The 26,991-nt window shown below is 37.1% G+C and overlaps 5 protein-coding genes across 7 annotated transcripts; 2 read left to right on the top strand and 3 right to left on the bottom strand.

Annotated features, from left to right (window-relative positions):
- Window positions 1-353: 353 nt before the first annotated feature.
- On the top strand, window positions 354-5,172 carry LOC132178622 (proteasome subunit beta type-2-A). The gene is made up of 3 exons (XM_059591085.1): window positions 354-679; window positions 773-896; window positions 4,686-5,172. The coding sequence occupies exons 1-3, from the start codon at window positions 522-524 to the stop codon at window positions 5,016-5,018; spliced, it is 615 nt and encodes a 204-aa protein (XP_059447068.1). The 5' UTR covers window positions 354-521; the 3' UTR covers window positions 5,019-5,172.
- A 1,503-nt stretch (window positions 5,173-6,675) lies between these two features.
- LOC132178964 (probable RNA helicase SDE3) lies at window positions 6,676-12,330 on the top strand. Of its 3 annotated transcripts, none has more exons than XM_059591558.1 (5): window positions 6,676-6,816; window positions 7,334-8,132; window positions 8,227-8,400; window positions 8,985-10,439; window positions 11,772-12,330. In XM_059591558.1, exons 2-5 carry the CDS (start codon window positions 7,347-7,349, stop codon window positions 12,006-12,008), a joined length of 2,652 nt encoding a protein of 883 aa, XP_059447541.1. In that variant the 5' UTR covers window positions 6,676-6,816; window positions 7,334-7,346; the 3' UTR covers window positions 12,009-12,330. The 3 variants fall into 3 exon arrangements, with proteins under 3 accessions (XP_059447541.1, XP_059447542.1, XP_059447540.1); XM_059591559.1 differs by having other exon boundaries at window positions 6,684-6,770; XM_059591557.1 differs by lacking the exon at window positions 6,676-6,816 and adding an exon at window positions 6,869-7,112.
- A 10-nt stretch (window positions 12,331-12,340) lies between these two features.
- Window positions 12,341-14,082, bottom strand: LOC132178243 (non-specific lipid transfer protein GPI-anchored 25). Its single transcript, XM_059590691.1, has 3 exons — window positions 13,683-14,082; window positions 13,375-13,440; window positions 12,341-12,582 (listed from the first exon to the last, which is right to left on the bottom strand). The coding sequence occupies exons 1-3, from the start codon at window positions 14,080-14,082 to the stop codon at window positions 12,347-12,349; spliced, it is 702 nt and encodes a 233-aa protein (XP_059446674.1). The 3' UTR covers window positions 12,341-12,346.
- A 1,680-nt stretch (window positions 14,083-15,762) lies between these two features.
- LOC132179599 (non-specific lipid transfer protein GPI-anchored 20) lies at window positions 15,763-17,047 on the bottom strand. The gene is made up of 4 exons (XM_059592339.1): window positions 16,530-17,047; window positions 16,417-16,443; window positions 16,211-16,270; window positions 15,763-16,102 (listed from the first exon to the last, which is right to left on the bottom strand). Exons 1-4 carry the CDS (start codon window positions 16,867-16,869, stop codon window positions 15,885-15,887), a joined length of 645 nt encoding a protein of 214 aa, XP_059448322.1. The 5' UTR covers window positions 16,870-17,047; the 3' UTR covers window positions 15,763-15,884.
- Window positions 17,048-18,614: 1,567 nt separating this feature from the next.
- Window positions 18,615-23,595, bottom strand: LOC132177089 (stearoyl-[acyl-carrier-protein] 9-desaturase, chloroplastic-like). Its single transcript, XM_059589305.1, is given in 4 exon segments — window positions 18,615-19,010; window positions 19,012-19,518; window positions 20,108-20,612; window positions 23,375-23,595. Coding segments are annotated over 4 exon segments (1,182 nt in total). The 5' UTR covers window positions 23,500-23,595; the 3' UTR covers window positions 18,615-18,965.
- Between the last annotated feature and the right edge of the window lie 3,396 nt (window positions 23,596-26,991).

Raw genomic sequence — 26,991 nt, 5'->3', positions numbered from 1 at the left:
TTAATTACTAATATACATATTTAAATTTATATAATTAATTTTTTGTAATATATATATATATATATATATGAACGAGTCGATCAAGCTTTAAACAAGCTGAGCTCGCGTGTCTTTATTGAGTTTTTTTTGAATGAATCGAGTATACATCATTTACTACTCAAGTGAAATTTTACAATAACGAGGGAATTTCTACATTATCAAGGTCGAACGCAATTTAAGTTAAACTGAGCGGATGTCAAACAGGTTTTCGAAGGATTGATGTATTTACGGGCCTACATGAATAGTGAACATGCCCATTTGCAACTTGCAAGTAAAGTAGCCCACGCCATCTTGAGCCAGGGCAAGGTTAAAGAACCGTTGAATGCCTAAACTACCCTTCTCCTCCCACAAATTCCCCAAAATCCCCCTCTAAAACTACTTGTTCTTCAAGGCGCTGATTCATACTAAAAGAGACACAGGCAGAGCGAAGAAAGTGAGAATTCGATCGAAGAGGGCAGATCCGGATCAAGAAGCAGATCGAGATGGAGTGCGTGTTCGGACTGGTGGGCGAGGGGTACGCCATAGTGGCGGCGGACACATCGGCGGTGCACAGCATACTGGTGCACAAGTCCAACGAGGACAAGATCATGGTTCTCGATTCCCACAAGCTCATCGCGGCCAGCGGCGAGCCCGGAGACAGGTCCTACTTTGATTCCCATAACATCAAACCAAAAATGGATAAACATTCACTTATTTTTCATTTTGTGCCTCTAAAAGTTTTGGTCTTTTTCAGAGTTCAATTCACGGAGTACATACAGAAGAACGTGGCGCTCTACCACTTCCGAAATGGGATTCCTTTGACCACCGCAGCCGCAGCTAACTTCACCCGAGGCGAGCTTGCCACCGCCTTGCGTAAGGTACTATTGATTAATTGATTTTTTTTTTTCGCTTAATTTTTGGGTTATATTTTGTTTATATCAAATTTTAGGGTTATATCTTGATTTGAGGTTGGGAGTCAAGTGGGTTTTTCGTTTATCGGAAGGCATTACAAATTAGGGTTTGTGGGTTTTTTTTTTTTTTTTTTTTTTTGAGATAAGGTATCTGATGGGAGTATTTGTTCTTAATACGACGACGTTTTTGGGTCAGATGAGCAGAAATTGTTTATTGTATCGTCTCTCATGTGGGTTTTTGTAATGGATATCCATAAAGAGATTAAAGTGGTGGAGGCCTTGGTGTTAAGGTTTGTTCCTTTCAAGGTCTAAGGTTCAACAACTCATGGGTGCAAACAATCTCTTGGGGCCACACACCTTCTAGTGAAAAGCCGGCGATTTAACCGATTCTGTATAGGGAAACTTCTGAGGGTGTGGTGCATGGTACCGGGGTTTACTCTGCAGGGGTGGGTCCGAATTGCCCTGCCAAATTGCCAAAGTAATGTGAATTATAAACATTATTAAACCTGGGCAATATATTCCTAAATGAGGATTCTTCTATGAAAAGAGCTTTTGAGTATTCATTCCGGGTCACATATAAGGATTAGATTTGACCCAAGAGTGAATTCGTTGTGTTATAAACTTTGATATCTTGTGCTGTTTAATCCTTAAGGAGATCAGGCTATTTTTGATTTAGAATGTGGACCGTTGCATTAATCAAGATAGAAAAGATGCTGTGTTGTCCCATTACCTATAAAGATCACAGTGGATAAGGGATTTGGAATCCAGTTTTGAGTGGGATTATTAGGCGAAAATTCAATTCAAGTAGGGTTGTGGAGTTTTTTATTTTTTATTTATTTCTAATTATGCCCATTTTTTTGTTGATTTTGGCATGATGTGTGTGGGGATCAAGCTCTCAAGGCTTTCCTTCCGGACTTGTTTAGCATTGCCTGTTTTAAGGATGCTGCTGTGGTTGCCCATTTAGAGCTTTCTATTGACTCCCATCAGTGGAATATTAAGTTGCTTAGAGCGGCTCACGATTGGGAGATGGATATCTTTACCTCTCTTTCACTTTGTTGTATTACATTAAAGTGAGACGGGTTTGCGAGGATAGACTTTTTTAGATTCCTTCTAGTAGAGAGTTGTTCAATATTAGATCTTACTATAATGTTCTTGTCCCCTTGGAGGAGTATTTGGTGGAACAAGGCTCCCTTGAGAGTGGCTTTCTTTTCTTGGTCAGCCGCTTAGGGAATATCCTCTCCATGGATAATAATCTAAGGAAATGACATATCATTGTGGTTGAGTGTTGTTGCATGTGTAGGAAGAATGGGGAGTTAATGGACCATCTTTTACTCCATTGTGAGACCTCAAGTGCACTTTGGAATACTATCTTCAGTAGTGTAGGGCTGACTTGGGTAATGCCTAGAAGAGTGGTAGATTTCTTTGCATGTTGGAGAGTGCCAGGGGGTAGGTTTCAACTTGATGCAGTTTGGGAGATGATCCTACCTTGCCTTATGTGGTGCCTATGGAGGGAAAAAAACGATTGTAGCTTGGAGGACCATGAGAAGATCTTGCTGGAATTAAAAGATTTATTCTTTAAGATTCTTTCTTTGGGCACTAGCCTCAGATTTTAGTATTTCGAATTTTCATGTTTTCTTAGATCTCTTCTCCGCTACTAGCTAGGCTTCTCGTTTGCATAATCTCTATATACTTGGGTTGCTCCTTTGCGCTTTTAATGAATTTGTGATTAGATATAAAAAAAAAGAAAAAAGAAAAAAGAAAAAGCCTCTCTGCATGGTTTGGGTCAAAGTTAATTAAGGGCGATGTTATAATGTTGGTAGAGCTTTTAAAGTGTATCCTCTTGTAAATAGAGACACTGACAGCTTTTGAAGGGACTCTTCACTTTTGATTATAATGAAACTTAGTCTTTGCTTTAAGATTCTTTTCTGATTTGGCTGTCCTGGAAAACGTGTTCCCTGTGTTTCCTACTAAAAAACATAGGCTTTGATTGAAGATCAAAGAATAGCTTACGTCCCTCTGCTCTGGACTGCATCATTTTTGTGTCTTTTATTTATGAAAATTGAATCTGTTGGAGATTCTCTCATTTCTTGGTTGAATCTTTGTTCCTTCCTAAGAAGCCAGTGCCAAGGGAAAGGTATTTCCTTTTGTCTGAGTATAAATCCCCGATCTTTTTCATAGCTTAGGATGATATTTCTTGGACATACAGGATCCATCTTAAAAGTGGGGGACAGCTCTTGTCAGTGGGTCATCTATCTCACATGCACATCAGCCTCCTCTTCTTGTTCTTCTTCTCCCTCTCTCTCTCTCTCTCTCTCTCTCATTTTTCCCCTTCCCTCTCTTTTGTAGTTGTGTGTTACCTTTTCAGGGTTCTGCAGATCTTTGGTTGTTCTAGTTAGAAATTGGCTGGGCTTCTTTGGCTTGGATATCCTCTGCTAGGCCTTAGGTGGCAGTCAGTCCTGCCAGGTCTAAAGACTCTTGTCCAGGTTTCCAGCGTCTTAACTTGGGAGGAGCTCTATGTAAGGCTTCTCTTCCATGTGGTTACCCGGCCTTAGGCAGCCTGTAATGAGGTTTTGTTTTTTTTTTTTTTTTTGGTGGGGGGATGGCGTGGGGTGGGAGTGGATTTCCTGATCCTTGCAGCATTCGGATTCGATGCAGCTAGCCTGTCAACAATGCTGATTGCATCTCAAGGACTTTCTTGATTGGCCAAGTAGCGTAGAGAAGTTCTTTGATTGGAAAGAACTATTGGAGGTGTACAAAGGTGAAATTCCTGAGCATGGGTCATGTGATGTCAATGTAATTAAGGATTTTGATTTTTCTATTTTCCGTTTCTCATTTGGAGATAGCAGTCAATGCTATATGGCAGTTGGTGTTGATCGCTTGATGGTTAAGCTGAAGGATTTAGTTACCCAGATACCAGGGATCTAGGGTTTTGGGATTCATGAAAAGAATTTTTTACCGTTGTTGTCTTTCAAGACTTTCTTATAAAAAAAAGAAAGCGATGTTCTAGCTTCTTTCTTAGGCACAACTCAAGTCATGTTATAAATACCACCCATACTATTGCTGCATTATTGCTGGAATGAAACTGTGCTGTCAATTACTTGGTCCCATTGCTTTGCTTTGAGGGTTATGGAAACTTGAGTTAAGTTGTACCACCATTGATCTGGCTGAGGGGCATCTTGATGCAGGACATACTGAGGCTGATTTCTTAGCCAATAGGGGGTATGGTGATACTGGAAAAACTTGTTCAAGTGCCTTTAGCTTCCAATGTTTCTCTTTTCCTTCCTTCTTGGTGCTTCAACTATGTTTCTTTCAAGTTATTCCTTAAGAGATCTTCCTTACAGTAAAAGAAACGCTCTCTGACTTTGATGCTCAGCGGTCTCTAAAGTGAACTTAGATTTTTTGATAAGTAATACTTCATGGCAGTTGAGGTAGAGTTAAGCTTAGAGGTATGTTGAGAAGTTGTAACAATTTTTTGTCTGTATTTACATGTATGTAAGAGGAAAAAAGAGAAAAAAAAAGAAGTGGGGGGGGCGATTGGGGTGGGTTAGTTGTTGTATGAATAAATTCTACTTGGATAGGACCTGTTCTGTTCTTGTTCCAACTTTCTTTTGAGTTAGTCCCACGGAGTTGCAGTTCCTAACGCAGATGCCAAATTACATCCACATGTGGTCATATGCAGGTCTTTTAAGCATAATTGTTAGGTAGTGATACTTTGGCTGCATTGACTTGATATAATTGTGAAATTTCATTTTTCAGAACCCATACTTTGTGAATATCCTTCTAGCTGGCTATGACAAGGAGACAGGCCCATCACTTTACTACATCGACTACATTGCTACACTTCACAAAGTTGACAAGGGAGCATTTGGTTATGGGTCCTATTTTTCCCTCGCGACAATGGACCGACACTACCACAGTCGCATGTCTGTGGAAGAAGCCATCGAATTGGTTGACCAGTGTATAACGGAAATAAGGTCCAGACTGGTGGTGGCACCACCCAACTTTGTAATAAAAATTGTTGACAAGGACGGAGCAAGGGAATATGCTTGGCGTGAAACCGTCAAGGAAGCTGCTGTTGCTTCAGCCTGAATCCTTGTCTTTGTTCCTTTTTAGTTGGGTGTTTTTATCTCTCTCCAAAAAACCGGTTTGTAATACTCAGTACTGCTTGATAGTTGTGTTGTTGGATTATTAATGCAACTCTTTTGTTAGGAGAGAGGTATTTTACAATGCCTTTATTCAGTTCTCTGAATTCTTACCACAATTAGCATGGTGATGAATTATGATATGTTTTTTTTTTTTTTTTTTTTTTTTAAATCGTTTTACATTTTCTATGAAGCAGCAGAGAAAGGGTCTCATTGCAAAACTTCACCTTATTTTGTCATTCATGTATGTTGATGTCTCAACAGTTTTGTTTCCTTTGCCTATTGAAATTTAAGGGTGAAGGAAATTTGTTGGTGATGCATACAGAACATAACAGGCTGATATTGTGTCGATTGCATGAATCATCCAATCGAGTTAATCTCTTTCTCTTATGATGAGATTGGAGTCTTGGATTATTTCCTTTCCACTGGTAGGAGGGACTTTGATTATATAAACAAAGAAGAGAAATGGTAATTTAAATCAACAATTTCACCCCTTCTTTCCTACCATTACCATACAAAGAAAGAAACGACCTAATTATTATTTTTTTTTTTTTATTTTTTTCAAGTTTCCCATTACTTCTACCAGACAAAGAGAATACAATTCTTGGTCTTTTGCATAATTTATTTTTAATTTTAGCTATCCTTCTTTTCTATTATTATTCTTACCTTTTCTCTCTCCTCATTTTCCCCTCCTCGTCATTACCAAAAAAATCTCTTTTGGTGAAACATTTTAAAAGGTTTTGGGAGTAGTGCGCGGTGTTTAATTGATTGGCTAGTTGTCTGATCGTACGGATTGCATTGCCCGAAGAAAAGTCATCCCCATCTTTGAAATTTGGATCAAACCGAGTGAACTATCATTAAACAACATCGTATCTAATAAAGCAGAAGTAGTTCAATCTAATAAAGTAGAAGTTATTAATTTGAATTTTTTTATTTTTTATATAAACATGTTTAAAAAAAAAAAAAAATTAATAAAGTGAAAGTCATTAGTTTAAATTTTTTTCTCTCTTGCATAGACATGTAAAAAAAAAAAAAAAACAACATCCTATCTACTGTATGAAATGAGAAAAAAAAAAAAAAAATCCTAAAGATCAAATGAATAAAATATCATGTGGCGTGACAACATATTTATCTTTAAATTTGAAAATTTTATTTGAACCATAAAACAAAATGGATTCACCCTTTCAATTCCATCACTCACTGATTTAGAGAGAGAGAGGGAGAGAGAGAGAGAGACTTCAGTAGGAAGTAGAGCAATGGGATTTTGGCACATCTTCAAGTCACTTTCTGTATAAACAGGCCAGCCACTTTCCAGCACAGGTAATGCATGATGAGAAATGCTAAACATATTCAGTCCCCACACTCTCAAGTCTATAGACTCCATACCCACTGACGTGATAATGTAAATCACGTTAGATTTTAGATAAATAACTATTAAATTTAATGATAATTTTTATGACCAAATTAAAAAAAATACAAAAATGTGGGAGCCCACTGTAATTTTTTTTTTTTTTTTTTGGGTGAATAAATACCATTGCCATTTTTTTTTGTTTTTGTTTTTTGTTTTTTTGTAAAAGCATAATCCCAATAATGAAAATGTCACCAAGTTTCTTTTTCTTTTTGTGGGTATCTTTTTTAATCAGCGTTTGAGCCCTGTTTCTTTCTTGCTTTATGGGTTTAGATTGAGCTTTGATCGAAGGTGGCTTCTCTCTCTTTCAGAAGCTTTTCTAGTCATCTCCTTCGCGGTTGTCTCTTACCTAACCCTGCATTTTGCCTCTGCATTTTTTAGCAATATTTTATTATATATATATATATATATATTTTTTTTGGTTACTTTAGTACATTTTTAGTGTGTCTGTCTGTGTGCGCTTTTGTGGTTGACAACGTTGTTGTGGGGTTTTAATTCATATATTGGTTGTGGCCTGTGGGCATTGATGTTTGGTTAGCGGAACATGAGAGAAGGAATGCCCGTGGACTGTTTGTTATACTGTCTTACTGGATGTAACCGTCATTGTGTGCTTTGATGCAATACTGCAATGCTGTAATACTTGATTCTCTTTAGTTTATGGTGCTTCAGAATGTTGGTTTCCCAAATTGCATTTTTTCATTTGTTGCCTATGTCGCTTCAGTGATTGGGTGTTTATTTATTTTACTTTTTAGAAGCAATCTGTGTACTTTTTCTTTTTTTTTCATGGATTTGCTTTCTTTCTTGGGAATTTCTGAGTAGTATTGAAGCTCATATATTTAGTGTTTTCATTTTAGTCTCTGCTTAGTGATGGATTCCTTTGGTGACAAGTGGGGTGATAAGTCGGATGATGAATGCTCTACCATTGGAGACAAAGGAGAAATCGGTTTTATTGATTATGCGGATGACAAATCTGTGTGTAGTTACAACACAATTGAAGAGGGTCCTATTGTTATTTCTGCCCCATTTGCTTTTGTGGAGGGAAAGCCTCAATCAGCAGCCGTAGGAGAAACTGCTGCAGATTCGGTTACTATCAAGAACACTACTGGTGATGCAGTGAATCTCTGGTCTGTTACAATTTTCGCCTCGAATCCTGAGAACTCTTTCAAACTTTCTCTAATGAAGCCTCCATCAGCAAATGAAACCACCAGCGGCTATGTAGACTTTTTCTCCTTGGAGGACAGGACAATTCAGCCAGGGGAGACTTTGACCATATGGTTCTCTTGCGAACCAAAGGAAATTGGCTTGCACACTTCAGTTGTGTACTTTGATGTGGAGAGTGAAAGGATAGAACGAGTGGTTTTTCTTATGGTTGATGATAAGATTTCACAGTCTTTGGTTTCTAGAAAGCCATATTCAAGAGGCAGAAGGAAGACGCAGTTTGTTGACAATAGTGCGTTTGTTACGGGCGTGCGTCCTGCGAAGGCCACAGACCGAGTTTTCAAAAACAGACTTCCTCGATATGACATTCCAGAGAAGATAAGAGAATTACTTGAGAGCAAGCAGATACCTGATGTTGTCCAAGAAGGTCTTACGATGGAGAATTACTCTTCTTTCTTCGAAAAATTAGTGATCATGGAAGAAATACAACTGGAGGTAACTTCTTATTTGTGAACAAAAAAATGGTAATAATGATTGAATGAGATTCCTGTTTTCATTTTGTGCTAAAATTGGTGAATTTTGGCTTCAGAAAGACATGAGAAGTCATGACATGGAATGTGTCCCTATGAGAAAGAGGGGAAATCGATATTTGTCTCTTGAGGTCCCTGGCCTGGCTGAGAAAAGGCCTTCACTTGTCCAAGGGGATTTTATTCTTGCCAAGCTTGCCTGTGAGAATGGAAATGACACGGCTCGTAAATATCAGGTTTGTGTCTAATTGCTCATGGTACTTTATTTGTTATCAATGGTAATGGTTAGAAGTTTCAGCTTGAAAGGTTCCAAATTCTAGCTATAATTAACGTGTCATACTAGTTGCTATAACATTTAAGAGTAATAACTACTGAGCTGTTGTGATTTACCAAAGGGGCTGTTAAGATTCTGTTGAATAAAACATAGCAAATCATTCTTATCACATACCTTGTTCATATAAGGAGATTTGGTTGGAGTTTGGCCTAGTTGGATGCTCTTAGTAGCCTATCCCATCTGTTTGATAAGAATTTCATTTTACGTTTGGATGAAACTATCATCATCATGTTTTTTAAAACATTAGAACATAATTGGAGGTTTCTTGCCTCCTTGGATGTGTTCTGTGTTAGGCAGTTAACAATCCAACATGAATAGTTCTCATTTCGCTCATGTATTTCTTCTATGTAAAAAAATGACATACACACATGCATGAATTGATTGTTATCTACTATTGGCTTTGTTTTTTACTTGAGTGAATATTTAGAATCCTGGAGCTTTTATTTTTTATTTTTTATAACCAAAATTGAATACGTTGTTGCACAGGGTTATATCCACCGTGTTGAGGCTGATGAAGTATATCTGATGTTTGCTCCAGAGATGCACTTGCACCATAAAGATGGGAATCTCTATAATGTTCAGTTTTCATATAATCGAATTAACATGAGAAGGTTATATCTAGCCATTGAAGCTACAGATGAATTAGCAATAGAGTTCCTATTTCCGTCTGAGTCCTTTAACAGGAGGCTCATTGAAACCACTCCACTGGTGCCTATATCTTGTAATCTCAATCCAGAGCAGATGTGTTCGATTGAAATGATCCTTGGCTGCAAAGGAGCCCCGCCTTATGTGATTCACGGGCCTCCAGGTACGGGTAAGACTATGACAGTAGTAGAAGCAATCCTTCAGCTCTACACAACTCGAAAGGATGCTCGGATACTTGTGTGCGCACCTTCAAATAGTGCAGCAGACCACATTCTAGAGAAACTCCTCAGTGAAAAAGCTGTTGAAGTTCGAGAGACTGAAATATTCAGGCTCAACGCATCTTCCCGTCCATATGATGATGTCTCACCTAATATAATCCGCTTCTGCTTCTTTGATGATCATATCTTCAAGTGTCCTCCACGTGGTGCCGTCATGCGATATAGGATCTTCATATCAACTTATATGAGTGCCTCTCTTCTTCATGCAGAAGGTATTAGGCGAGGACACTTCTCTCATATTTTCTTGGATGAGGTTGGCCAAGCTTCAGAACCAGAAACCATGATTCCTATATCCAAACTCTGTCAAAAAAATACAGTTGTTGTTCTTGCTGGAGACCCGAGGCAGTTAGGGCCAGTAATATACTCCAAAGAAGCAGAAACTTTTGGAATGGGGAAATCATACTTGGAAAGATTGTTTGAATCTGACTTTTACTACAATGGGGATGAAAATTATGTAACAAAATTGGTTAGAAACTATAGATGTCACCCGGAAATTCTTTATCTACCTTCGATGCTGTTCTATAATGGAGAATTAATTGCATGTAAAGATGACACAAGTTCCTTTGTGGATACTGTGAATCTCCTTCCTAACAAGGAGTTTCCTGTTCTTTTCTTGGGTATCCAAGGTTGTGATGAGAGGGAAGGAAATAATCCATCATGGTTTAACCGAATCGAGGCAAGCAAGGTAGTCGAGGTCATAAGGCGACTGACTTCTAGTGGGGATCTCAGTGAGGAAGATATTGGGGTAATAACGCCTTATAGGCAGCAAGTGCTGAAAATAAAGAAAGCCCTTGAAGGTTTGGAGATGCCTGATATCAAGGTTGGAAGTGTTGAACAATTTCAAGGACAAGAGAGGCAAGTCATTATTGTATCTACTGTCCGGTCGACGATCAAACACAATGAATTTGACAAGAAGTATTGCTTGGGATTTTTGAGCAATCCAAGAAGGTTTAATGTGGCTACTACCCGTGCTATATCTTTGCTAGTTATAATTGGGAATCCGCACATCATCACCAAGGTAATGCTTTTTCTCTTGCTAGCTGTTATTTAAGATTAATTGAGACAAATATAAAGAGGCCCACACATTGCTGAACAAAACCTGATGAGAACAATGTCCTCTAAAAGATTGTGTCTTCATGAGATCCAGATTCCGAACACACAGAAATATGTACTCCCTCCGTCCCAAAATAGATGTCAGTTTGAAATGACTTCAGTATTGATGAAAAAAAAATTGATAATCTTCCTAAAGTTTAATTTACTTAATATTTGAGGTGGCCCGATTTTTAAGGTTATATAGAAAATTGAAGAAGTAAGAACTACTTTTGAAATTAGACATGTTTTTGGGGCGTCTCAGGGAGAAAAGTAGGAGCATTAAATTTTATATATCTTTTGATAGGAATAGTATAGTAGAGAGTTGCTTATACAGTGTAGGTGGGTGCTTATGAAATTTACTATTGTCTAGTTGGATCTGATACTCATTGTGCAGGTGCTAAGTTCAATTAACAAAACTAGCATCATCTTTTTGAGATTGTTCGAGTACTATATGTATTGAGAGGCTCAATGGAGTTTCATCTGGAATATTACCTGCAATTATCAGCCTGGAATTCCCATCTGGGTGCATTCTCTGAAACTTGCATCACATTCAACATTATTTATAAGTGATATGTGAATTGAACGAGGGTTACTGAATTTTTGTAAGAACCTTGTAAGAAGTTTCATTCTGAAATTCTTATCTGTGTGTGTGTTGAAAAATGTTTGGTACTGGAACTTACTAGTTTTTTCACTTTATTTATTGCTTTCTATTTCTTTTCTCGTTTCAAGTATTCATTACAGTGTGGAAAATCTGGTCGTACTAAATTCAACTTGACAATTACATGAATATCATAATCTTGTATATTTGCTGCTTACATAACTGGCTCCTTTGTCTTTTGCAGCACCTTCTAGCAATGAACTCGGAAATGACTTTTTTTAGATATCTTCTTGCGATCCTCCTGTACTTTTTGTGGTGATAATTAGAACTTAACTTCCTAAAACTTTCTAAATGAGATCTTGGAATGAAAATAAAAAGGTTCCAGTGTTTGTGTGTGTGTTTGACAAAAGCAATGGAGAAATCAGGATTTCTTTTGGTAGAATAGGAATGAGGATAGTTAACAGAAAGGTATTCATGAGCATGTCAAACAGTTAGCTATGATTAAGACAATGTGTTGTGTTAAAATAAATTCTTAGTATTGTGTTATTCATTTCATTTATTCATTTCATGAAGTAATAGAATACATCGAGCTTTCATACCAAAAAAGCCAAGAGTAAGTTTGCTTTGCTAAGGCCCAGTTATTTGCAATTTTTTGGGCAGGACCGGTACTGGAGCAAGCTCTTATGGCATTGTGTAGACAACAAGTCTTATCAGGGTTGTTCTCTCCCTGATAGGCAGGAATTTGTTGATGAGGACTGCACACAAGGTGATTACTTGAACTGTGATGAAGAAAACACTCCACCCCCTCAAGAAGGTGAAAGGAGTCAAGATTCTTGGAAAGAAGATTATCCTAAACCTGTTACAGATGAGGCTGAATGGTCTGATGGTTGGAAGTAACTTTGATCAACATCTAGCGATATAAAGCAACTGGCATGTGTGTGTGTGTGTGTGTTTTTTTTGAGTAGTTTATATCTTCACAGATAAGGTGTTGTATACATCATTCAATTAATATTAGGTTGAAACATATCTTGCTTTTTGTATCCCATGAAGCTACGGTCCACATACAGTTGGATGTTGAAACAGCAACCATCATTTGGTTTAGATTTGCATATGTCATGAAATTTGATTAAAAAGTACTTATGCTAATTTGATTGATATGCTGGATACTGGGTAAAGGAAATTAGAGGAGCTTCTGTCTACAATCCCAATATGCCAATGGCTGCGGAAAAAGGTAATCATAAGGTGTTTGATGAGTATAGATGAGTGGAGATAGAAACAAAGAAAATCAGTATGCCGGGTGGAAGCCAACTGTTGCTGCTGTAAACTTGTTTGGAGGCTGATGAAGCTGTAGCCGGTTCTACTGATGAGTTCCCTGTTTTCTGTGGTTTCTTCTTAGCACACCCTGGTGACGAGCATGGCGTTGCAGATGAATTCTTCTTAGGTTCTTGTGGGGATGCAACATTATTAGACCCTGCAATAAAGCGATTCCAAATTTCAGGGCTCAGAGACCAGACCATGCTTCCATTAGCCACTGATGCTCCTGTCTTATATATAAACCTCTGTTTCTAATTATACATTTGGGATTTAAGGATAAGCCAGTTTTGCCATGATTACAGTGTGTGATCATTGATCAATCTATGCTGATATGTTGGTTATGATGTTAATAAACTGCACGATAAGACTAACATTGCCACATATGCCACATATGCCCTGCAGTTCCTTTTTGACTCTTTTGTGAAATTAGACCATCCCAGAATGAAATAAGTACTAATGATTCACTCTGAAAACTAATTTCTGATTGCTAGCGGCATGTTTGTGTATTGCGCTCAAGCTGAGTCGAGATATAGGTATAAAATTATTTAGGTTAATCATAACCCGATCAATTTAATTAAACGGGTAAGATTTCTCAACTACAACAACTAATTTCGTGTTGGAATTACGGTTGTGTCAAAAATTTTTAATCTTAAATGTCGTGTATCGGATTCGGATCATATTGAGGCATGAGTATAAGATTATATAAGTTAATCTTAACTCAACCCATTTAATAAAGAGTCAAATTCTTCAACCGTAACTCATTAATTTTATGTTGGATTCATGAACTGTGTCAAAAATAGACGAGCGATGCTAAGATAAAAAGTTTGAGAAGGATTATATAATTATGAAACCTCGTGTGGCAACATATTGGTGATTCAAAAAATAAACTATGAATTAAGGGAAATGAAAATTGGAAAATAGTAAAGAGAGCAGTTGTTAGGCCAGATACCTGAACCAGATGGATGGGTAAGCCCTGAGCTTGCTGGGCTCCGGAGAGGAGGCAATGCTGGCGACCCTGTTTGATTATTATATAATAAGAAAGGAAAAATAATCCCATTAGTCCATTACATGTACATTGTAAAGAAAATTCCAATATAATCTAATCTTGTGATTGATTTTCTTCTCAGGAAAAAGATAAAAGCACATAGAAAAGAAACGCAGTTGCAAAACCCACCATGAAAATTTCATCTCTATCCAAGTTAAACCAAGAAAAGATCAAGATTCAAGATACCAAGAACTGTGTTCGGATTTTCGAACCTGAGCAAAGCGACCCCAAAGATCCCTTCTTCGTCGAATTGCCATCTCTCGGCAGTGGACATACCGAAGAAAGAGAGAGCACTCTTGTGCCATTGACCGGAAACCCGAGGATTGAGGGCTGCTGGACGAGGTAACAGAGGCAAACGCCATTGCTGCTAGAGTTCAGAGCTGAGGAGAAGGCGTGGCAGCACCCATCGGAGGGTGTGGCTGAGAGGTTGTTGGGCGGAGACGAGATGTAGGGCAGGCATGGCGAGAACAGAACAAGCTCCTCTGTGCAGCTCGAAGGCGGTGGCGGTGGCGGTTGTGGTGGCCCTGGTGGTGGGGCTGCGGCAGAGGCGACGAGGAGGACCACAGAGGCAAGGACGAGAGCAATGAGTGGAAGCGGGGCGGTGGCGATCATGGTTGATGGGGGGTTATGGAAATCTTTAGGGAAGTCTCAGAGTGATCAACTTGGTAAGCAGTTATATGAATGGTTGAGTGGCGGGAGAGTTTCTGTTAATAAAGGGCCAGGATTGCCGTGAATGCCCTTTGGTTTTTGAGTTATTTACATCCATTTCTTAGTTATTGACTGTTTTGACCGGGACCCTTTTAGCCCCATTTCTGAGAAACGTTCTTGCTCTTGCTCTTTTACTATTCTTTCTCTTTGCTCTTATTCGGCCAAAGACAATGATGTCTTTTCAGCTAGTTGGCTCAAACACATTTTTTGCAAAGAAAAGAAGGAATAGGTTATTTAAACCACTCGCATGACACTCGATTTATGTCCTCTAGTGATGTACGGTCTCTGTCAGGTGTCGCTTGTCCCGGCAGAGTAGTGGCGCCGAATTCTTTACATGCTTCTTGGCCGATTGCGATTGTTACCGGGCGTTGTGTAGTGCCACGTGCTCATTTCCATTGGTTGGCTAAGGGCATTGCTGATTCTTTGCTGGGTATAACGGGACAATTGGAATGAGGTGGCAAAGTTAAGTGATTATCCTCAGCACCACATCTCCCTTCGTCTTCCGTGCGTTCGGCTAGTTGGTTTGCTCGGCTCGTCGGGGTTTGAGGTCTGGGTTCTATTGCTAGGCCCAAGTCTACAGTCTCGAATTTGGGCGGTCGGGTAGATGCTTGGTATGTCGGGAAACAACCATGAAGAGCCAATAATTGCTGCAGAATTTGGCACACAAAATGTCTTGGCCTTGTGGCCCCTCTTTTCAAAACTTATTATATAGAAGAAGAAAGGAGATAAAGGTGTAAACCGTGTAATTATGTGCATTTTGGGTTTGTCTTGAAATGAGGAGGGAAGGGGTTAAGAAAGAGGCATTACCTTGACAAAGAGTCAATGCAGTTGCAGCCATGTAACAGTTTGAAAATGGTAAAGAAAGCGGGTGCTTAATGGAGGGAATGATGCTACCAGAAAGCAAAAGAGTTGTGTCTAGCTTGGACCATTTAATTCACCATTTATTTCAAAAACTTAAGTTGATACAGGATAAATTTATCAATACTTTAACACTCTTACTTACATTCAATACGTGAAATATTTAATTGAAACATGAGGTGAATTAATGGATACAAAATTCGAACTCAAAACCTTTACTCTAATACTATGTTAAATTACCATTTATTCTAAAAGTTTAAGCTGATAAAAAGAGGTAAATTTAATCATTTAATCAATACTTTTACATCACCATCTGATTAGCGCTTTGCAGCAAGTATCCAACAATGGTAATGGAGCCATTTCTTTGACTGAAGCACTGCTCAAGGTCTATCCCCTGCATAGAGTAGCCTCCATAGCTTTTGACTTCGAACCGAAGGGGCTAAAACACTGAGCAGAAAGGCCGATGACCAAGTAAGCCTGAAGGAAGCAAGTCCTCTAAAACTCATCTTTGCACATGGACTTTAAGAAGAATGTATTTTGGCATATTAGTCAGTAGCTCTACTTCTCTGCCTTTCTGCAGCAGGGAAGTAGAGAAGTTGGCTTTAAGACGAATGTATTTTGGCATATGTTTTCAGACAACTTAGATATAACCATTTGGACTGGTATTCAGTATTCACCAAACCGCTTGCCAAAAGTCTCTTTAAACAATCAAATCTTTATTTCCTCTGATACATACACATATATGTATTACAAAGAATGCACTCTCAAATAAATAAATAATCACACAATGTTGCTCTCAATGATCAGAGCAATGTATAAGCTCATACACATACTGGGAAGACAATAACCTAGCAGTACTTCAAAGCAACAAATCCTAACATAAGTAGCAGAAGAGATGGTGAGAGAGTGTGAGAGCGCATGGCAGCTGATGGGGTCAGAACTGGGCGGCTGCCTGTAGTTGCAGTCGGAGCGCCGGAATCAACTGTCGGAGATGGTGGAGTTAAAGTTGGTGTCGTGTCAGATTCTGGTGCCTGAGCAGGTGTTGTGGGTTCAGGGACAGAAGAAGCTGCTCAAGAAAACAAATTAATATGACATTAGTATCAAGGATAAGTAGCACCAAAACTCAAACCATTATATATACAGTTTACTAAATAGCGTTACTCCTTGCATATACCTTTAGGACTAGGAGAAGGAGAAAGTTCGGAAGAAGGTGATGGGCCTAGCGAGACCGGACCTGCAAATCAATTTCAAACATGTTAAGTGGACTCAAAATTTGAAAAAAGAAACGAGAGAAAATTCAGTTCAGAGCTATATATATATATCTTGCTAAGCTCTGGCCCCTGAAGTAGAAATAATGATGGTTCAAAGTAGGAAAGGTACCTGGAGCAGGAATAGGTGCACCAGCGGCTGCAGAAGTACAAAAAACTTGCATTAGTATGTCTATAGTTTCATAAAAGAATACCACAAATGAGTATGTTGTACAAAGGTTGTACCTTTGCATTGGAGGGGAACACCAGGCAAGTTACAGGCACGAGGGAGAGAAATGGCCAAGGATCGATTGATGGGTATTTGGAAGGGAACGTTTCCAGTAACAATGAGGCACAAACAGCCCATGCTACCACTTGTGAGGGATTTCAGAGCGTTGCAGCAGTCAGCACTTGGTGAGGTACCATTTGCAGTACTATTTGTCAAAAAGTTCAGGCAAGGAGTGAAGCTGGAAATCATTGAAGAACTGCATGGAGTGCTGATCTGGCCATAAACTGGAATACTAATGAAGAACACAGCTATGGCCAGTATCGGAACAACACGAGCACAACGCGAAAAGAGCGCCATTGGAGTTGGGGAAAAGGGAAAGAAATTTAAGGTGTTGAGAAGAAAGCTGAGGGGGAACTTGGATTTGAGTGTTTGATGATGTTTTGGGGAGAGAAGGGTGTAGGAATTTATAGAGAGGGGGAAGACAGATAACAGAAGTGGAGGGAAAGTAGGTGAGTTTGAAGTTGGTTTTGGAGTTCAACCACCTTAACTAATCTCAATGATCAAATAAAACAGCTTAAGTAGGTGAAACGGTCGGCTTGTTGTGGCATCTGTGTAGGCTTATGTTGACTTTCATTCTGTGTCAGCTTAACATCAGCCAATTGCTCAACTAAGAAGTTCCTTTATGATTCAGCTAACAGGGGCCATGGATATCTCAAGACTTTTCTTGCAGATTAAAAGCTGCTGATTCTTCTGAGCAAATTCGTTGGCTTGAAGTTTTTACTTGCTCTGTGAAAAAAACGAATCATTGACATGTAGAAGAATTTAGCAATCTGTTGGACTAGCCAAAATAGCTATATCAAAAAATACCAAAAAAAACCTCTACATTCATCTAGACACTTGCTAAAGATTTGACTAGCTATTATGAGCACGGTAACTTAACAATGCATAACTTACAATTAATAAAAAAAAAAAAAAAAAAAAAATCAATATTGTTCTCTTCTTTTTGGGAATAGTAAAAATAGATAAATAAATAAAATTTTACTTGAAATAGTAAAAACTAATAGCTAAAATGTTGAGAGGTACATATGTACTTTAGAAAAAGTGAGTAGTTCTTTTTTTTTTTTTTTTTTTTTTTTTTTTTAAAAAATGTGTTCACTAAATATTTACTGAACCAGATAGAAATGGTCTCTCAAATTGTTGCCTTCTAATTACAAGATCATTTTTGTTCAAGGGAACACAAACCATTAAAGCTGGTGACTGATCACAACCGTCAAAGACTTTTTTATTTATCTAAGGATTTGATTGAAATTGTGATAGGAAGGTTCAAAAATATTTTTAGTACTTAAAAAGTTGTTTCAAACAAAAAGTTAAGAGCATTCCTCGCAGACTCTCTGTAAGGGAGTTTATTCCCTAAGTTTAAAAAATATGTTCCTAAAATCGCAAAAAACTTCTTACAGTACAGTAGAACCCAATGTTTTGGGTTTCACTATTGCAATCTTTATGATTATTCAAATATAAAAAAATGATTCTCTCTTCTCTCCTCTCTCCTCTCACAATTCTCTCTTGTCTCTCATTAATTAAAAAATATATATATTTTAATGATATATGGAATGATTAAAGGAAGCTATTGGAATGTATTTTGATATAAAGAAGCAAAAAGTAGTTTGAAGCCTTAAATATAAGAAAATGACGAGAAAACTGCTGAAAATGCTCTAATATGTTTGGTATAAAATTTTAAAATACTTTTTTTTTTTTTTTGACTTTTTTACTTTAAAAATGACCAAAACACATTAAAAAAAAAAACTCTTCTTGGCTTTAAAAACTCCATTTTCCTACACAATCGATAATGTTCGAGAAAAAAAAAAAAAAATGAAGAACCATTAATGTTAGACTTGTTAATTTTTTGTATGTTATCTTTCCTCCATGAATCATGATGGAGAAGGGGTCTTCTACTGCCCGCATCTTTCCCAGAACTATGGGATATAATTGTTATAATTGAAACTATAAGACGTGTATTTTTGAAAGTTTAATTTAGGATTCTGATAGCCACGTAGCCTATGAGGACTTGGTAAGATTGTTCTTGACGAGATATGACAGATGAATTGAAAGTGAAAATGTCTTTTACGTGAGATTGCCATCGTTACCAACATTGCCATAAAAGATCGTTTTCTTACATGGACGACATGACAAGACAAGACAAAGTAGGGAGGAACAAAGAGTGGTACAAGATACCACTAAAAACAACACAACATCAAAACTTCAGCTGCTCCTATCAGCATATCTAATGACACCACACAAGGAAAAAAAACTGTATCTACAACCAAAGTCACTCCCCAACAAATTCTCTGCATGCTTATAATGGAATTGGAAACAAAACGCAACTCAGAAAACTTCTACCTTACTTTATGATTGCAGGAGAGTAGACCTTTTTGTTCCATACTGCACTTAGAGATTCACTTTTCTATCAAAAATCCAACTGAATGGAATAACTGGTGCTTGTTTGGCCCTTCCTTGAGCTCTTTCCTCTAGCCTTCTAATTCTTGGGGTTAACCCACAAACATAGTCTTGTGCTTTTCGCCCCTCGGCCGAGAGTCCAGTCAGCTGCTCCACTTTCCATCTGCCAACCAAAAACTCCAATATGTCGGCATAGTCCTTGGCAGTGTAGACCCCTAGCCGCTGTGCGACAGCTGAAAAGTGATCAAAAAGGTTATCATCACGGCCATCATACATCAAGTGGGCTGGCATGGAGATTTTCTTCCTCATCATGTCGGCAAATGCCGTGACAGTTCCATCAGGATCAATCTCAAATAGCTTTTCTACTATCTTGGTGTAGGCAGTTTCATGGCGCTTCTCATCTGAGGCGATTATGCCACATATTTGTGCCAAATTCAAGTCACCATGCTCCTTAGCATGCCTGGCAGTGTTCCCATGGGAGATAAAGGTTGCCCTTTCTTGGAAAGAAGTATAGATGAAACCAAGGTAGGGACTATTTTCTGTTCGAGGATCCTATTAGAAAAATATAAAGAAAATCAAAGTCAAGGATCGAGCAGGTATTCTGTTGGATTAAAGGAAAGATTTAAGGAAACAAAAACTATTAAACAGATAAGATCAATTACTAATTTTTTTTGGTGATCTCCAATTACAAGAGCAATTATTTTGGAGATTGAACAAAGGATTCATATTTTGCTTCAAAAATATGATGTGGAAAGGCAAATTATGGAACCATTGCATGAATTATATATACAAATCGAAAAAACTCATGAACCTTCACAAGATGGAACACCAAAGAAGAAAAGAAAACAGATATGTGTAGTTGAATGTCCTTCAAACTGTGCATGCTTGTGTTTGTGTATGAAAACCCTTCTGCAATAATGCATAAATACAAGTTCATGATCTATCAGAAGTTTCAAACATGGGCTTCCTGCAGACCGCAAACACAGAAATCCTTTGCAAAGGATCCAACAACCACATGAGATGCAACGAGTCCAGCCACCAAATGTGAAAATGAATTCAACATCTATGTGTGGGGCTTGCATATATGCACGTGCAAAAAATTAGAGACAAGACACTTCAATTTATATGGCAAGGATCTCACCATTCCTGACCCAATCAGATACTGAATTGTCTTCTCTATTTGCCTCATGTCTACTCGCCCAGTGAGGTAGAGATACTTATTGAGTAGGTCCCCATGCCTGTTCTCTTCAGCAGTCCATGCCCTGGTCCAAACTGCCCAAGAAGAAGGGCTTGCTCCAGTTTCATCCCGAACTCCATCTAAGGTATTAAGCATTGTTTGATAAGTTGGAAGGGCTTCTTCTGTAATCATATCTCCAACCAAAACAACAAAGTAATCATCTGGAATCTCCTTTACCCTCTGCCTTAATTCCTTGACTTGATCATGAAATCCATCAGAGGCAGGGTCCGGCAGATAATCCTGTGGTTGCCAACACTTCTCGACTGGCTTCAGGTGAACCAAAATGTTCTCTTCAGCCCAATCCTCCAAAGACTTAAAGATCTCAATCTTTTGGGGTGGCATGGAATGGGTAACCTGAACATGCACCTCCCGAGGAGGCATAAAAGGCTTCTTCTGATTCTCAACCTCCCTGCATTAAATGAAGAATTTGGCATTAGATTGTCCAAGCACAAAAACAGAAAAAAAGTTCAGGTTGTGCCTATCACAAGGAAAGGGAATGGGTTTTCAATGACAGAGAACTATGAAGGCTGAGTAGATTCATTGAAAAAATGGGTCGACTTTCACCGAAGGGTGTCAAGGTTCAAATTTTTTTTAAGTATGGACTGTGTAAAGTAATGGATAAAAAACTAGTTAATCGCAAACACAATAAATAATTTATTTTTCATGGAGCACCAAATAAAGGAAAGGGAGGTCCTGATTCATGGACCTAGTGGTGTGATGCAAGAGTAATATTCTCGAATATATATATTTGGCTACAAGAAAATCATCTGAATGAGAAATTAGTCAGACCCCTTAAAAATGCATAATTTTGGTATAATTTATAGCATAAGATCCATCAAAGGTTTGCTCATAAATAAGAGAGCTAGAAACAAAATCAGTCACCAGAAAATTATAATGCCACCCAATATTTATGATTTATAGTGAAATCTATTGAACAGAAAAGGAAAATGGATGAAAATGCACAGTATATTATATTAAAACCACCAACAAATTGAAAAGCAATAAAAAAGAAACATTTTAACCCACAAGTATGTTTGTGAATATATTGGATTTATAAAAAAGAGAGGTGACAAAAGATGAATCACCCTTGCGCACCCATGCACACGCACACACATACAAAAGTTATATCAATAAAACAACCCAAAAATATCCAACCTTAGACGTTCTGTCATGAGATGTGCACAAATATGCAAAATATAAAAATTGAAAAATAACACACAAAGATGAACCAACAGCCAAAAGATAAACTATGATTTGAAGTCCAAGAACCATTTTAAAAACATGGACAAAGACCTCCTCATTTCTTACAACAACATGACCTACAGCTGCAAGCTGTAATGTATGTCAAAGATGTTTGTTTTCTAGTTCTACTAAATAACGTGTAGTATTTAGTAGAACTAGAAAAGAAAACCCCTCGAAGTCCAAGCATCGGCAACAATAATGCTTCCAACTAAAGACAAAACCACCAACACTGCCAAAAACATGAGAAAACAACAGATGGACAATCATGCACCCATTGAATTAGACAAATATAGATAGATTTACAGAAAAAAAAAATGCCAACTTCTCAAGATATACTCCTTCAAAATTAAATCCACTCTTCAGGGGAAACTTGAAATTTAGGTATACAATTTGCTTTCACAAAACATAAATTTCCAACACAATTTCTACCAAAGATGAATAAGTCAGCCAATACATGCATTAACATGGATAAACTAAAAATTCAATGAATCAACCAAAACCATTTCTGTCAACACAAGGAAACCAAAAGGGGGAAAAGAAAACACTAAAGACAAGAAAACTCATAGTTTCATTATATGAAACATGCAATTAATGTAAAAGAAAACAGGAATTCAACCAACTGATAAAATTAATTAAATAATAAATATCCAAACCACCTTCATCCACCTAAGTGAAAAAGACAACCGGATAACAACATAAACATCAAACTCACTAATCACATAGAGACCAGGTACTGCAAGAGCATCATTCCAACCACCAAACGACACAAAATGAAAATAGAAGAGTGTTATGCAATTAGCTAATGTCTTGAAAAAGTATTTAAAAATTTTCTGGTAAAAACAAAAAAAGATAAAAGTTAAAAGGTACATATTTGATTGTGCATCGTTCTCGGTAGGATAATATTCCTAGATACGAATTTAACAAAATGGCAGACAAATTTTTGAGGCTTCTAGGAAAATGCAACATCAGAGTGGCTTTTGAAAAATAGCTCTTAAAAAACGCAAGAAAAAAAATTCTGCATCCTTTTGGAGACCCCACCGAGCAAACACTAGGAAGAATAAGCAGCGTCATTTACAATAATACTATTTATCAATGTTGCACTTAAAACATTTTCTTTTTGAGAAAAAATGAATTATGGAATCATCAAGTGCATGAGAAAAATAAGCTGAGCCGACAGAACAACCATCTCCAAAGATTAAAGCAGAAGCATTGAGAAATTACCAGATACAGTACACACATGAATCATTCCTCCCACAAATAAAGTAAGATTCCATATATTTTATAATTGATTCATGAAATTCAATTAGAACCAACAATAAAATCGAAGGACCTACCCTTGAAATCCCAATATCTAAACAAACTAAATATATCTCAATGGGCTCTCTCCGGTCATAATGCATCTCAATGAGTTCAATCTAGAATAAATAAAGAAAGAAGAAGTCCTACATGCAAGAACAACGTTTACGACAATAGAACAAATGGGAGATTAATCAAATACGTACACCACCTAGAAAATCACCAAAAGCTAATTAAAGAAGATGAAAAGCATCTCATTGAATTCAAATTAGCGACTAATACAAAACAATCACTTGAGAAAACGGGCAAAAATATAGAAACACCTTGAAGATCACCAATAATCATTAAGAAAAAAACAAACAAGGAAACCCCATATGAGGTAATTCAAAATTAGCCGAAAGATAAAATACCCACATAAAAAAGACATCATTTCACCGTCAAAGCCAATGAGATCACAGAAAAGAAAACAACATATGCAAGCTCAACTCAAAATTACAGGGGACGAAAACAAAGACCCAGATCCATAAACAGCCCCAAAACACGAAAATACACAAAGATCCATTGGTTAATCCGGGAACAAGAATGCCTGACAATCTCTGTAGATGCTCAAAAGGTGAAGGAATAAGCACTCACTTGGAGCCAGAGCTCAGGGTGGAAGCCATGAAGAACTTGGGAGATCTGAAGCTGGGCTTCGGTTGGGGAAACAAAGAAGGCAGCTTTGGAGGTTGAGAGGTGAAAAGATTGAGTTTAAGAGCCATCGGTTTGGGTTTTCTCAGCTTTCTTCCTCCACAGAAGAGAGGCAGAAATGGTTTGCGGGACACTTTATAGGCGAGAAGGAAAGGAGAACCACTATTAGTGGCTATATACGTGTGATATATATATATATATATATATATATAGAAAAATGCCATTGCTTTTTTTTTATCAAATTACATGTTCACCCTTTACAATTTATCGAAACATTTTGATTTTTAACATGTTCCACCTAAAGAAAAAAGGAGAGGAATTCGCGCTTCATGAGGTATAGTCCCCATCCAATTGACCTACTATTTCGGGACAATTTATTGAAGAGGAATACTACAATGCATTCTACCTACTATCTCCCCCACCAACTCTTTACCTTGTCATCTTGATTTTTTCAAAAAAAAAAAAAATTGCAAAGAGAGAAGAGATGGTGGGTAGAATGAAAAAAAACATATCTCTTTATTGAACATACTTGGGCGTATGTATGAAGATGTAAATGTATGGAAATTAGATATTTTTCAGTTCATTTGAGGCATGATCCCCAACTGATTGACCTATTCTTTGGTGACAATTTATTGAACATACTTGGGTGTATGTACGAAAATGTAAATGTATGGGAATTAGATCTTCTCTAGTTCATTTGAACCGAAAAATATTTCATTAGTTATATTTAGGGGCGGAACTACCATTGGGAGTTTGGGAGGCAAAATTAAAAATTTTAGGAGTAAATGCAGTTTAGGGGACAAAATTAGAAAATTTAGGAATAAAATTCTAATTTTCAAAAAATTTTAAAACATTTTTTTTTTTAATTTTTGGGAAAACATGACCCCTTGGCGGACATCTGAGGTCCCTCGGCCAAGGGACCATGTAGTTTCGCCCCTAGTTATATTTGAGCAGTATTTTTTTGGCAGTTTTTTTTTTTCGGCAGTTTAATAACATAGGTCTGCCTCTCAAAAAAAAAAAAAAAAAAAACCCATAGGTCTGCTTGTTAATTAAGGATTAGGGTACTTGTCCATAACAATCAAATTCCAATCGTGAATCTATTAATGGAGCAAATTTAATGAAAAGACAACCAAGATATATAGCATTAAAACATGTTATTCTGAAAACTTAAATAAATAAGAAATAATCAAGTTAATTAATTAAATTGATATTGTAAATAAATGGATTTCAAGCCCATTTAGCTAACTAATTAGAGCATGCAGGTATGAAATTGCGTTTGAGAAATAAAGCTTTTTTTTTTGTTGCAAAAACTTCATTTTTAAGCTTTTGTTAAAAGTGTATTTTGATTTTTTAACCTTTAAAAGCGTTTTTAATTTTAATTTTTTTTTTAATTTTCTAACAAACTTTTTTAGTATTAAACGCACTTTTAAACTCATAAAACACACCGAATCAGGCTGCCCATAGTGTGAAACTGAGTTGGCAATTTTCTGAGCATTCCGTGATGACAGAGACTTTAATGAAGTTAGTTATAAATTGTGGATGACAGCTGCAGGTAATATACGACGGATTTTCCATTCCCTTCCTCGAGGGCAAGTCTAAATGGCATCAAAAACTATTTTTAAGTCTCTTTCTAAAGAGATACGATGTTTACAAGGCCAGGAAGAATTTCCATATAAGAATTCGAAAGCTATTTTGCTTCTTCTAATGTAGATAAACTATTTGCAAATGCTGGAAGGATTTGTTGTGAGGGAATCCATTCGGATGTCATTGGTTTCTTCTGATGAATGTTTGCTCATATAATATAAATCAGCATTTGTCTTTATAAGTCATGCACAACTAAGGCGTAACAATCTTTTTTCTCTTAAATTAAAATGGTTAATTATATCTATACTATCATTTTAAAAGAACTAGTCAATATAAAACTTGACACCCATGAGCGTTTCTATATATATAGAGTACATAATTAGCTATATATTTATTCATCTAGGGATGATAATTCGTGTTTGATGTCGGATTTGAATCGTGTTGAGATATATCTATAAGACTATATAAATGAATTTCAGCTCAATTCATTTAATTAAATGTGTCGAAACCCTTAACTCTAAATCGCTAATTTCCGATGATGACAAAGTATTTTCCTTTCGATTTTTTGATATCAATGAGGCGGAAAAAACTAGGGCAGGAGTGGGAAGTCTTTATCAGCCAACCAGCTGTCGAAACCTTTAACTCCAAACCGCTAATTTCCGATGATGATGGTGAAGTATTTTCCTTTTGATTTTTTGATCTCAACGAGGCAGAAAAAACGAGGGCAGGAGAGGGAAGTCTTTATCAGCCAACAGCTGGTCAACAAGCAGAAGGATATCCCACTTGGCACTCTTTCTTCTTTGCATGCTTTCCACTATTAAATATTCCTGGTTGAGCTGTATAAGTTCGTTTGTTTGTTTCCTCTCTCTCTCTCTCTCACTCTGTGGCGCATGCAGTGGGCAAGAATATCACAAGCTTCCAAGTTGGTCTTGACCTAATTAACTCTCTTTGTTAAGAGTAACAAGGTTTTAACCCCCCATATATATATAGGCGGTGTATATATACATTTTAATAGGACTTCAAATCCGAATAAGTAATTAAGTACATGAGTTTCTTTGCTAGATATGTTATATAAAAGCTAATCTTGTTTTGCTGTTATGAATTAAATATACGACAACTTTTTAAAATAATATATTTTCAATCTAAATCATGACCTTAACAAAGTAAAATAATGTTGAAACTTCTCGATTGAGTGTACGTAAGCAATGTCTTGTTATAGTGCAAGATTAATTTGATAACAAAAGTCACTATATATATATATATAACTGTGTCCTATTCAACAAAATATCAGCCAGAAGGCAATGGGCCCATGTCAATAAAATGAATAGGTGGAGCAGATATATATTGTTATCCCACACAATGTTTCAAATACATATGGGCAATTTACAAAAAAAAAGGAAGAAAAAACATACATATGAGCAGCACAATTAGTTTCTCAGCTTTGGCATCTTCCAGCAGCAGACTGCCGGACCATGATGACTCCATCTTCTCCCTCCATTTTACAAAACCTTCACTATTTGTAAAGCATCACATATTCTAGCTAAATTTTATGCAACCCCAAGTCTTTGGCAAGAATCACTGCTGGCAAAGTTGCTACTGTTTCGCCCACTACATGATCTGTTGTAATACCCCCGTTTTACACTAAGCACTACAAAAAAAAAAAAAAAGGTCCAAATAGTGATGCGTGAATAGTGTTGTGACCTTATAAATGTCACTTTTTTAAGTAGTGATGCGTGAAAAGCGTCGCTTCAACGACGTCAAAATGTAAGGGGTCGTAAAATTGGATATAGTGACATTTATAAGGTGACGTTACTATATATATTCATATGTCGCTTTAGTGCAACGTCACCTTATAAAATGTGACGTTGCACTATATCAACGTCACCTTTTAAAATGTGACATCGCATTATTCAAACGTCATCTTTTCATTTATAAAATTAAAAAAAAAAAAAAAAAAAAGAACAAAAAATTTATAAGGT

This window comes from Corylus avellana, chromosome ca4, assembly GCF_901000735.1.
Source record: "Corylus avellana chromosome ca4, CavTom2PMs-1.0".
NCBI classification, from domain to species: Eukaryota; Viridiplantae; Streptophyta; class Magnoliopsida; order Fagales; family Betulaceae; genus Corylus; species Corylus avellana.
This window is presented reverse-complemented; position numbering and strand designations above follow the sequence as displayed.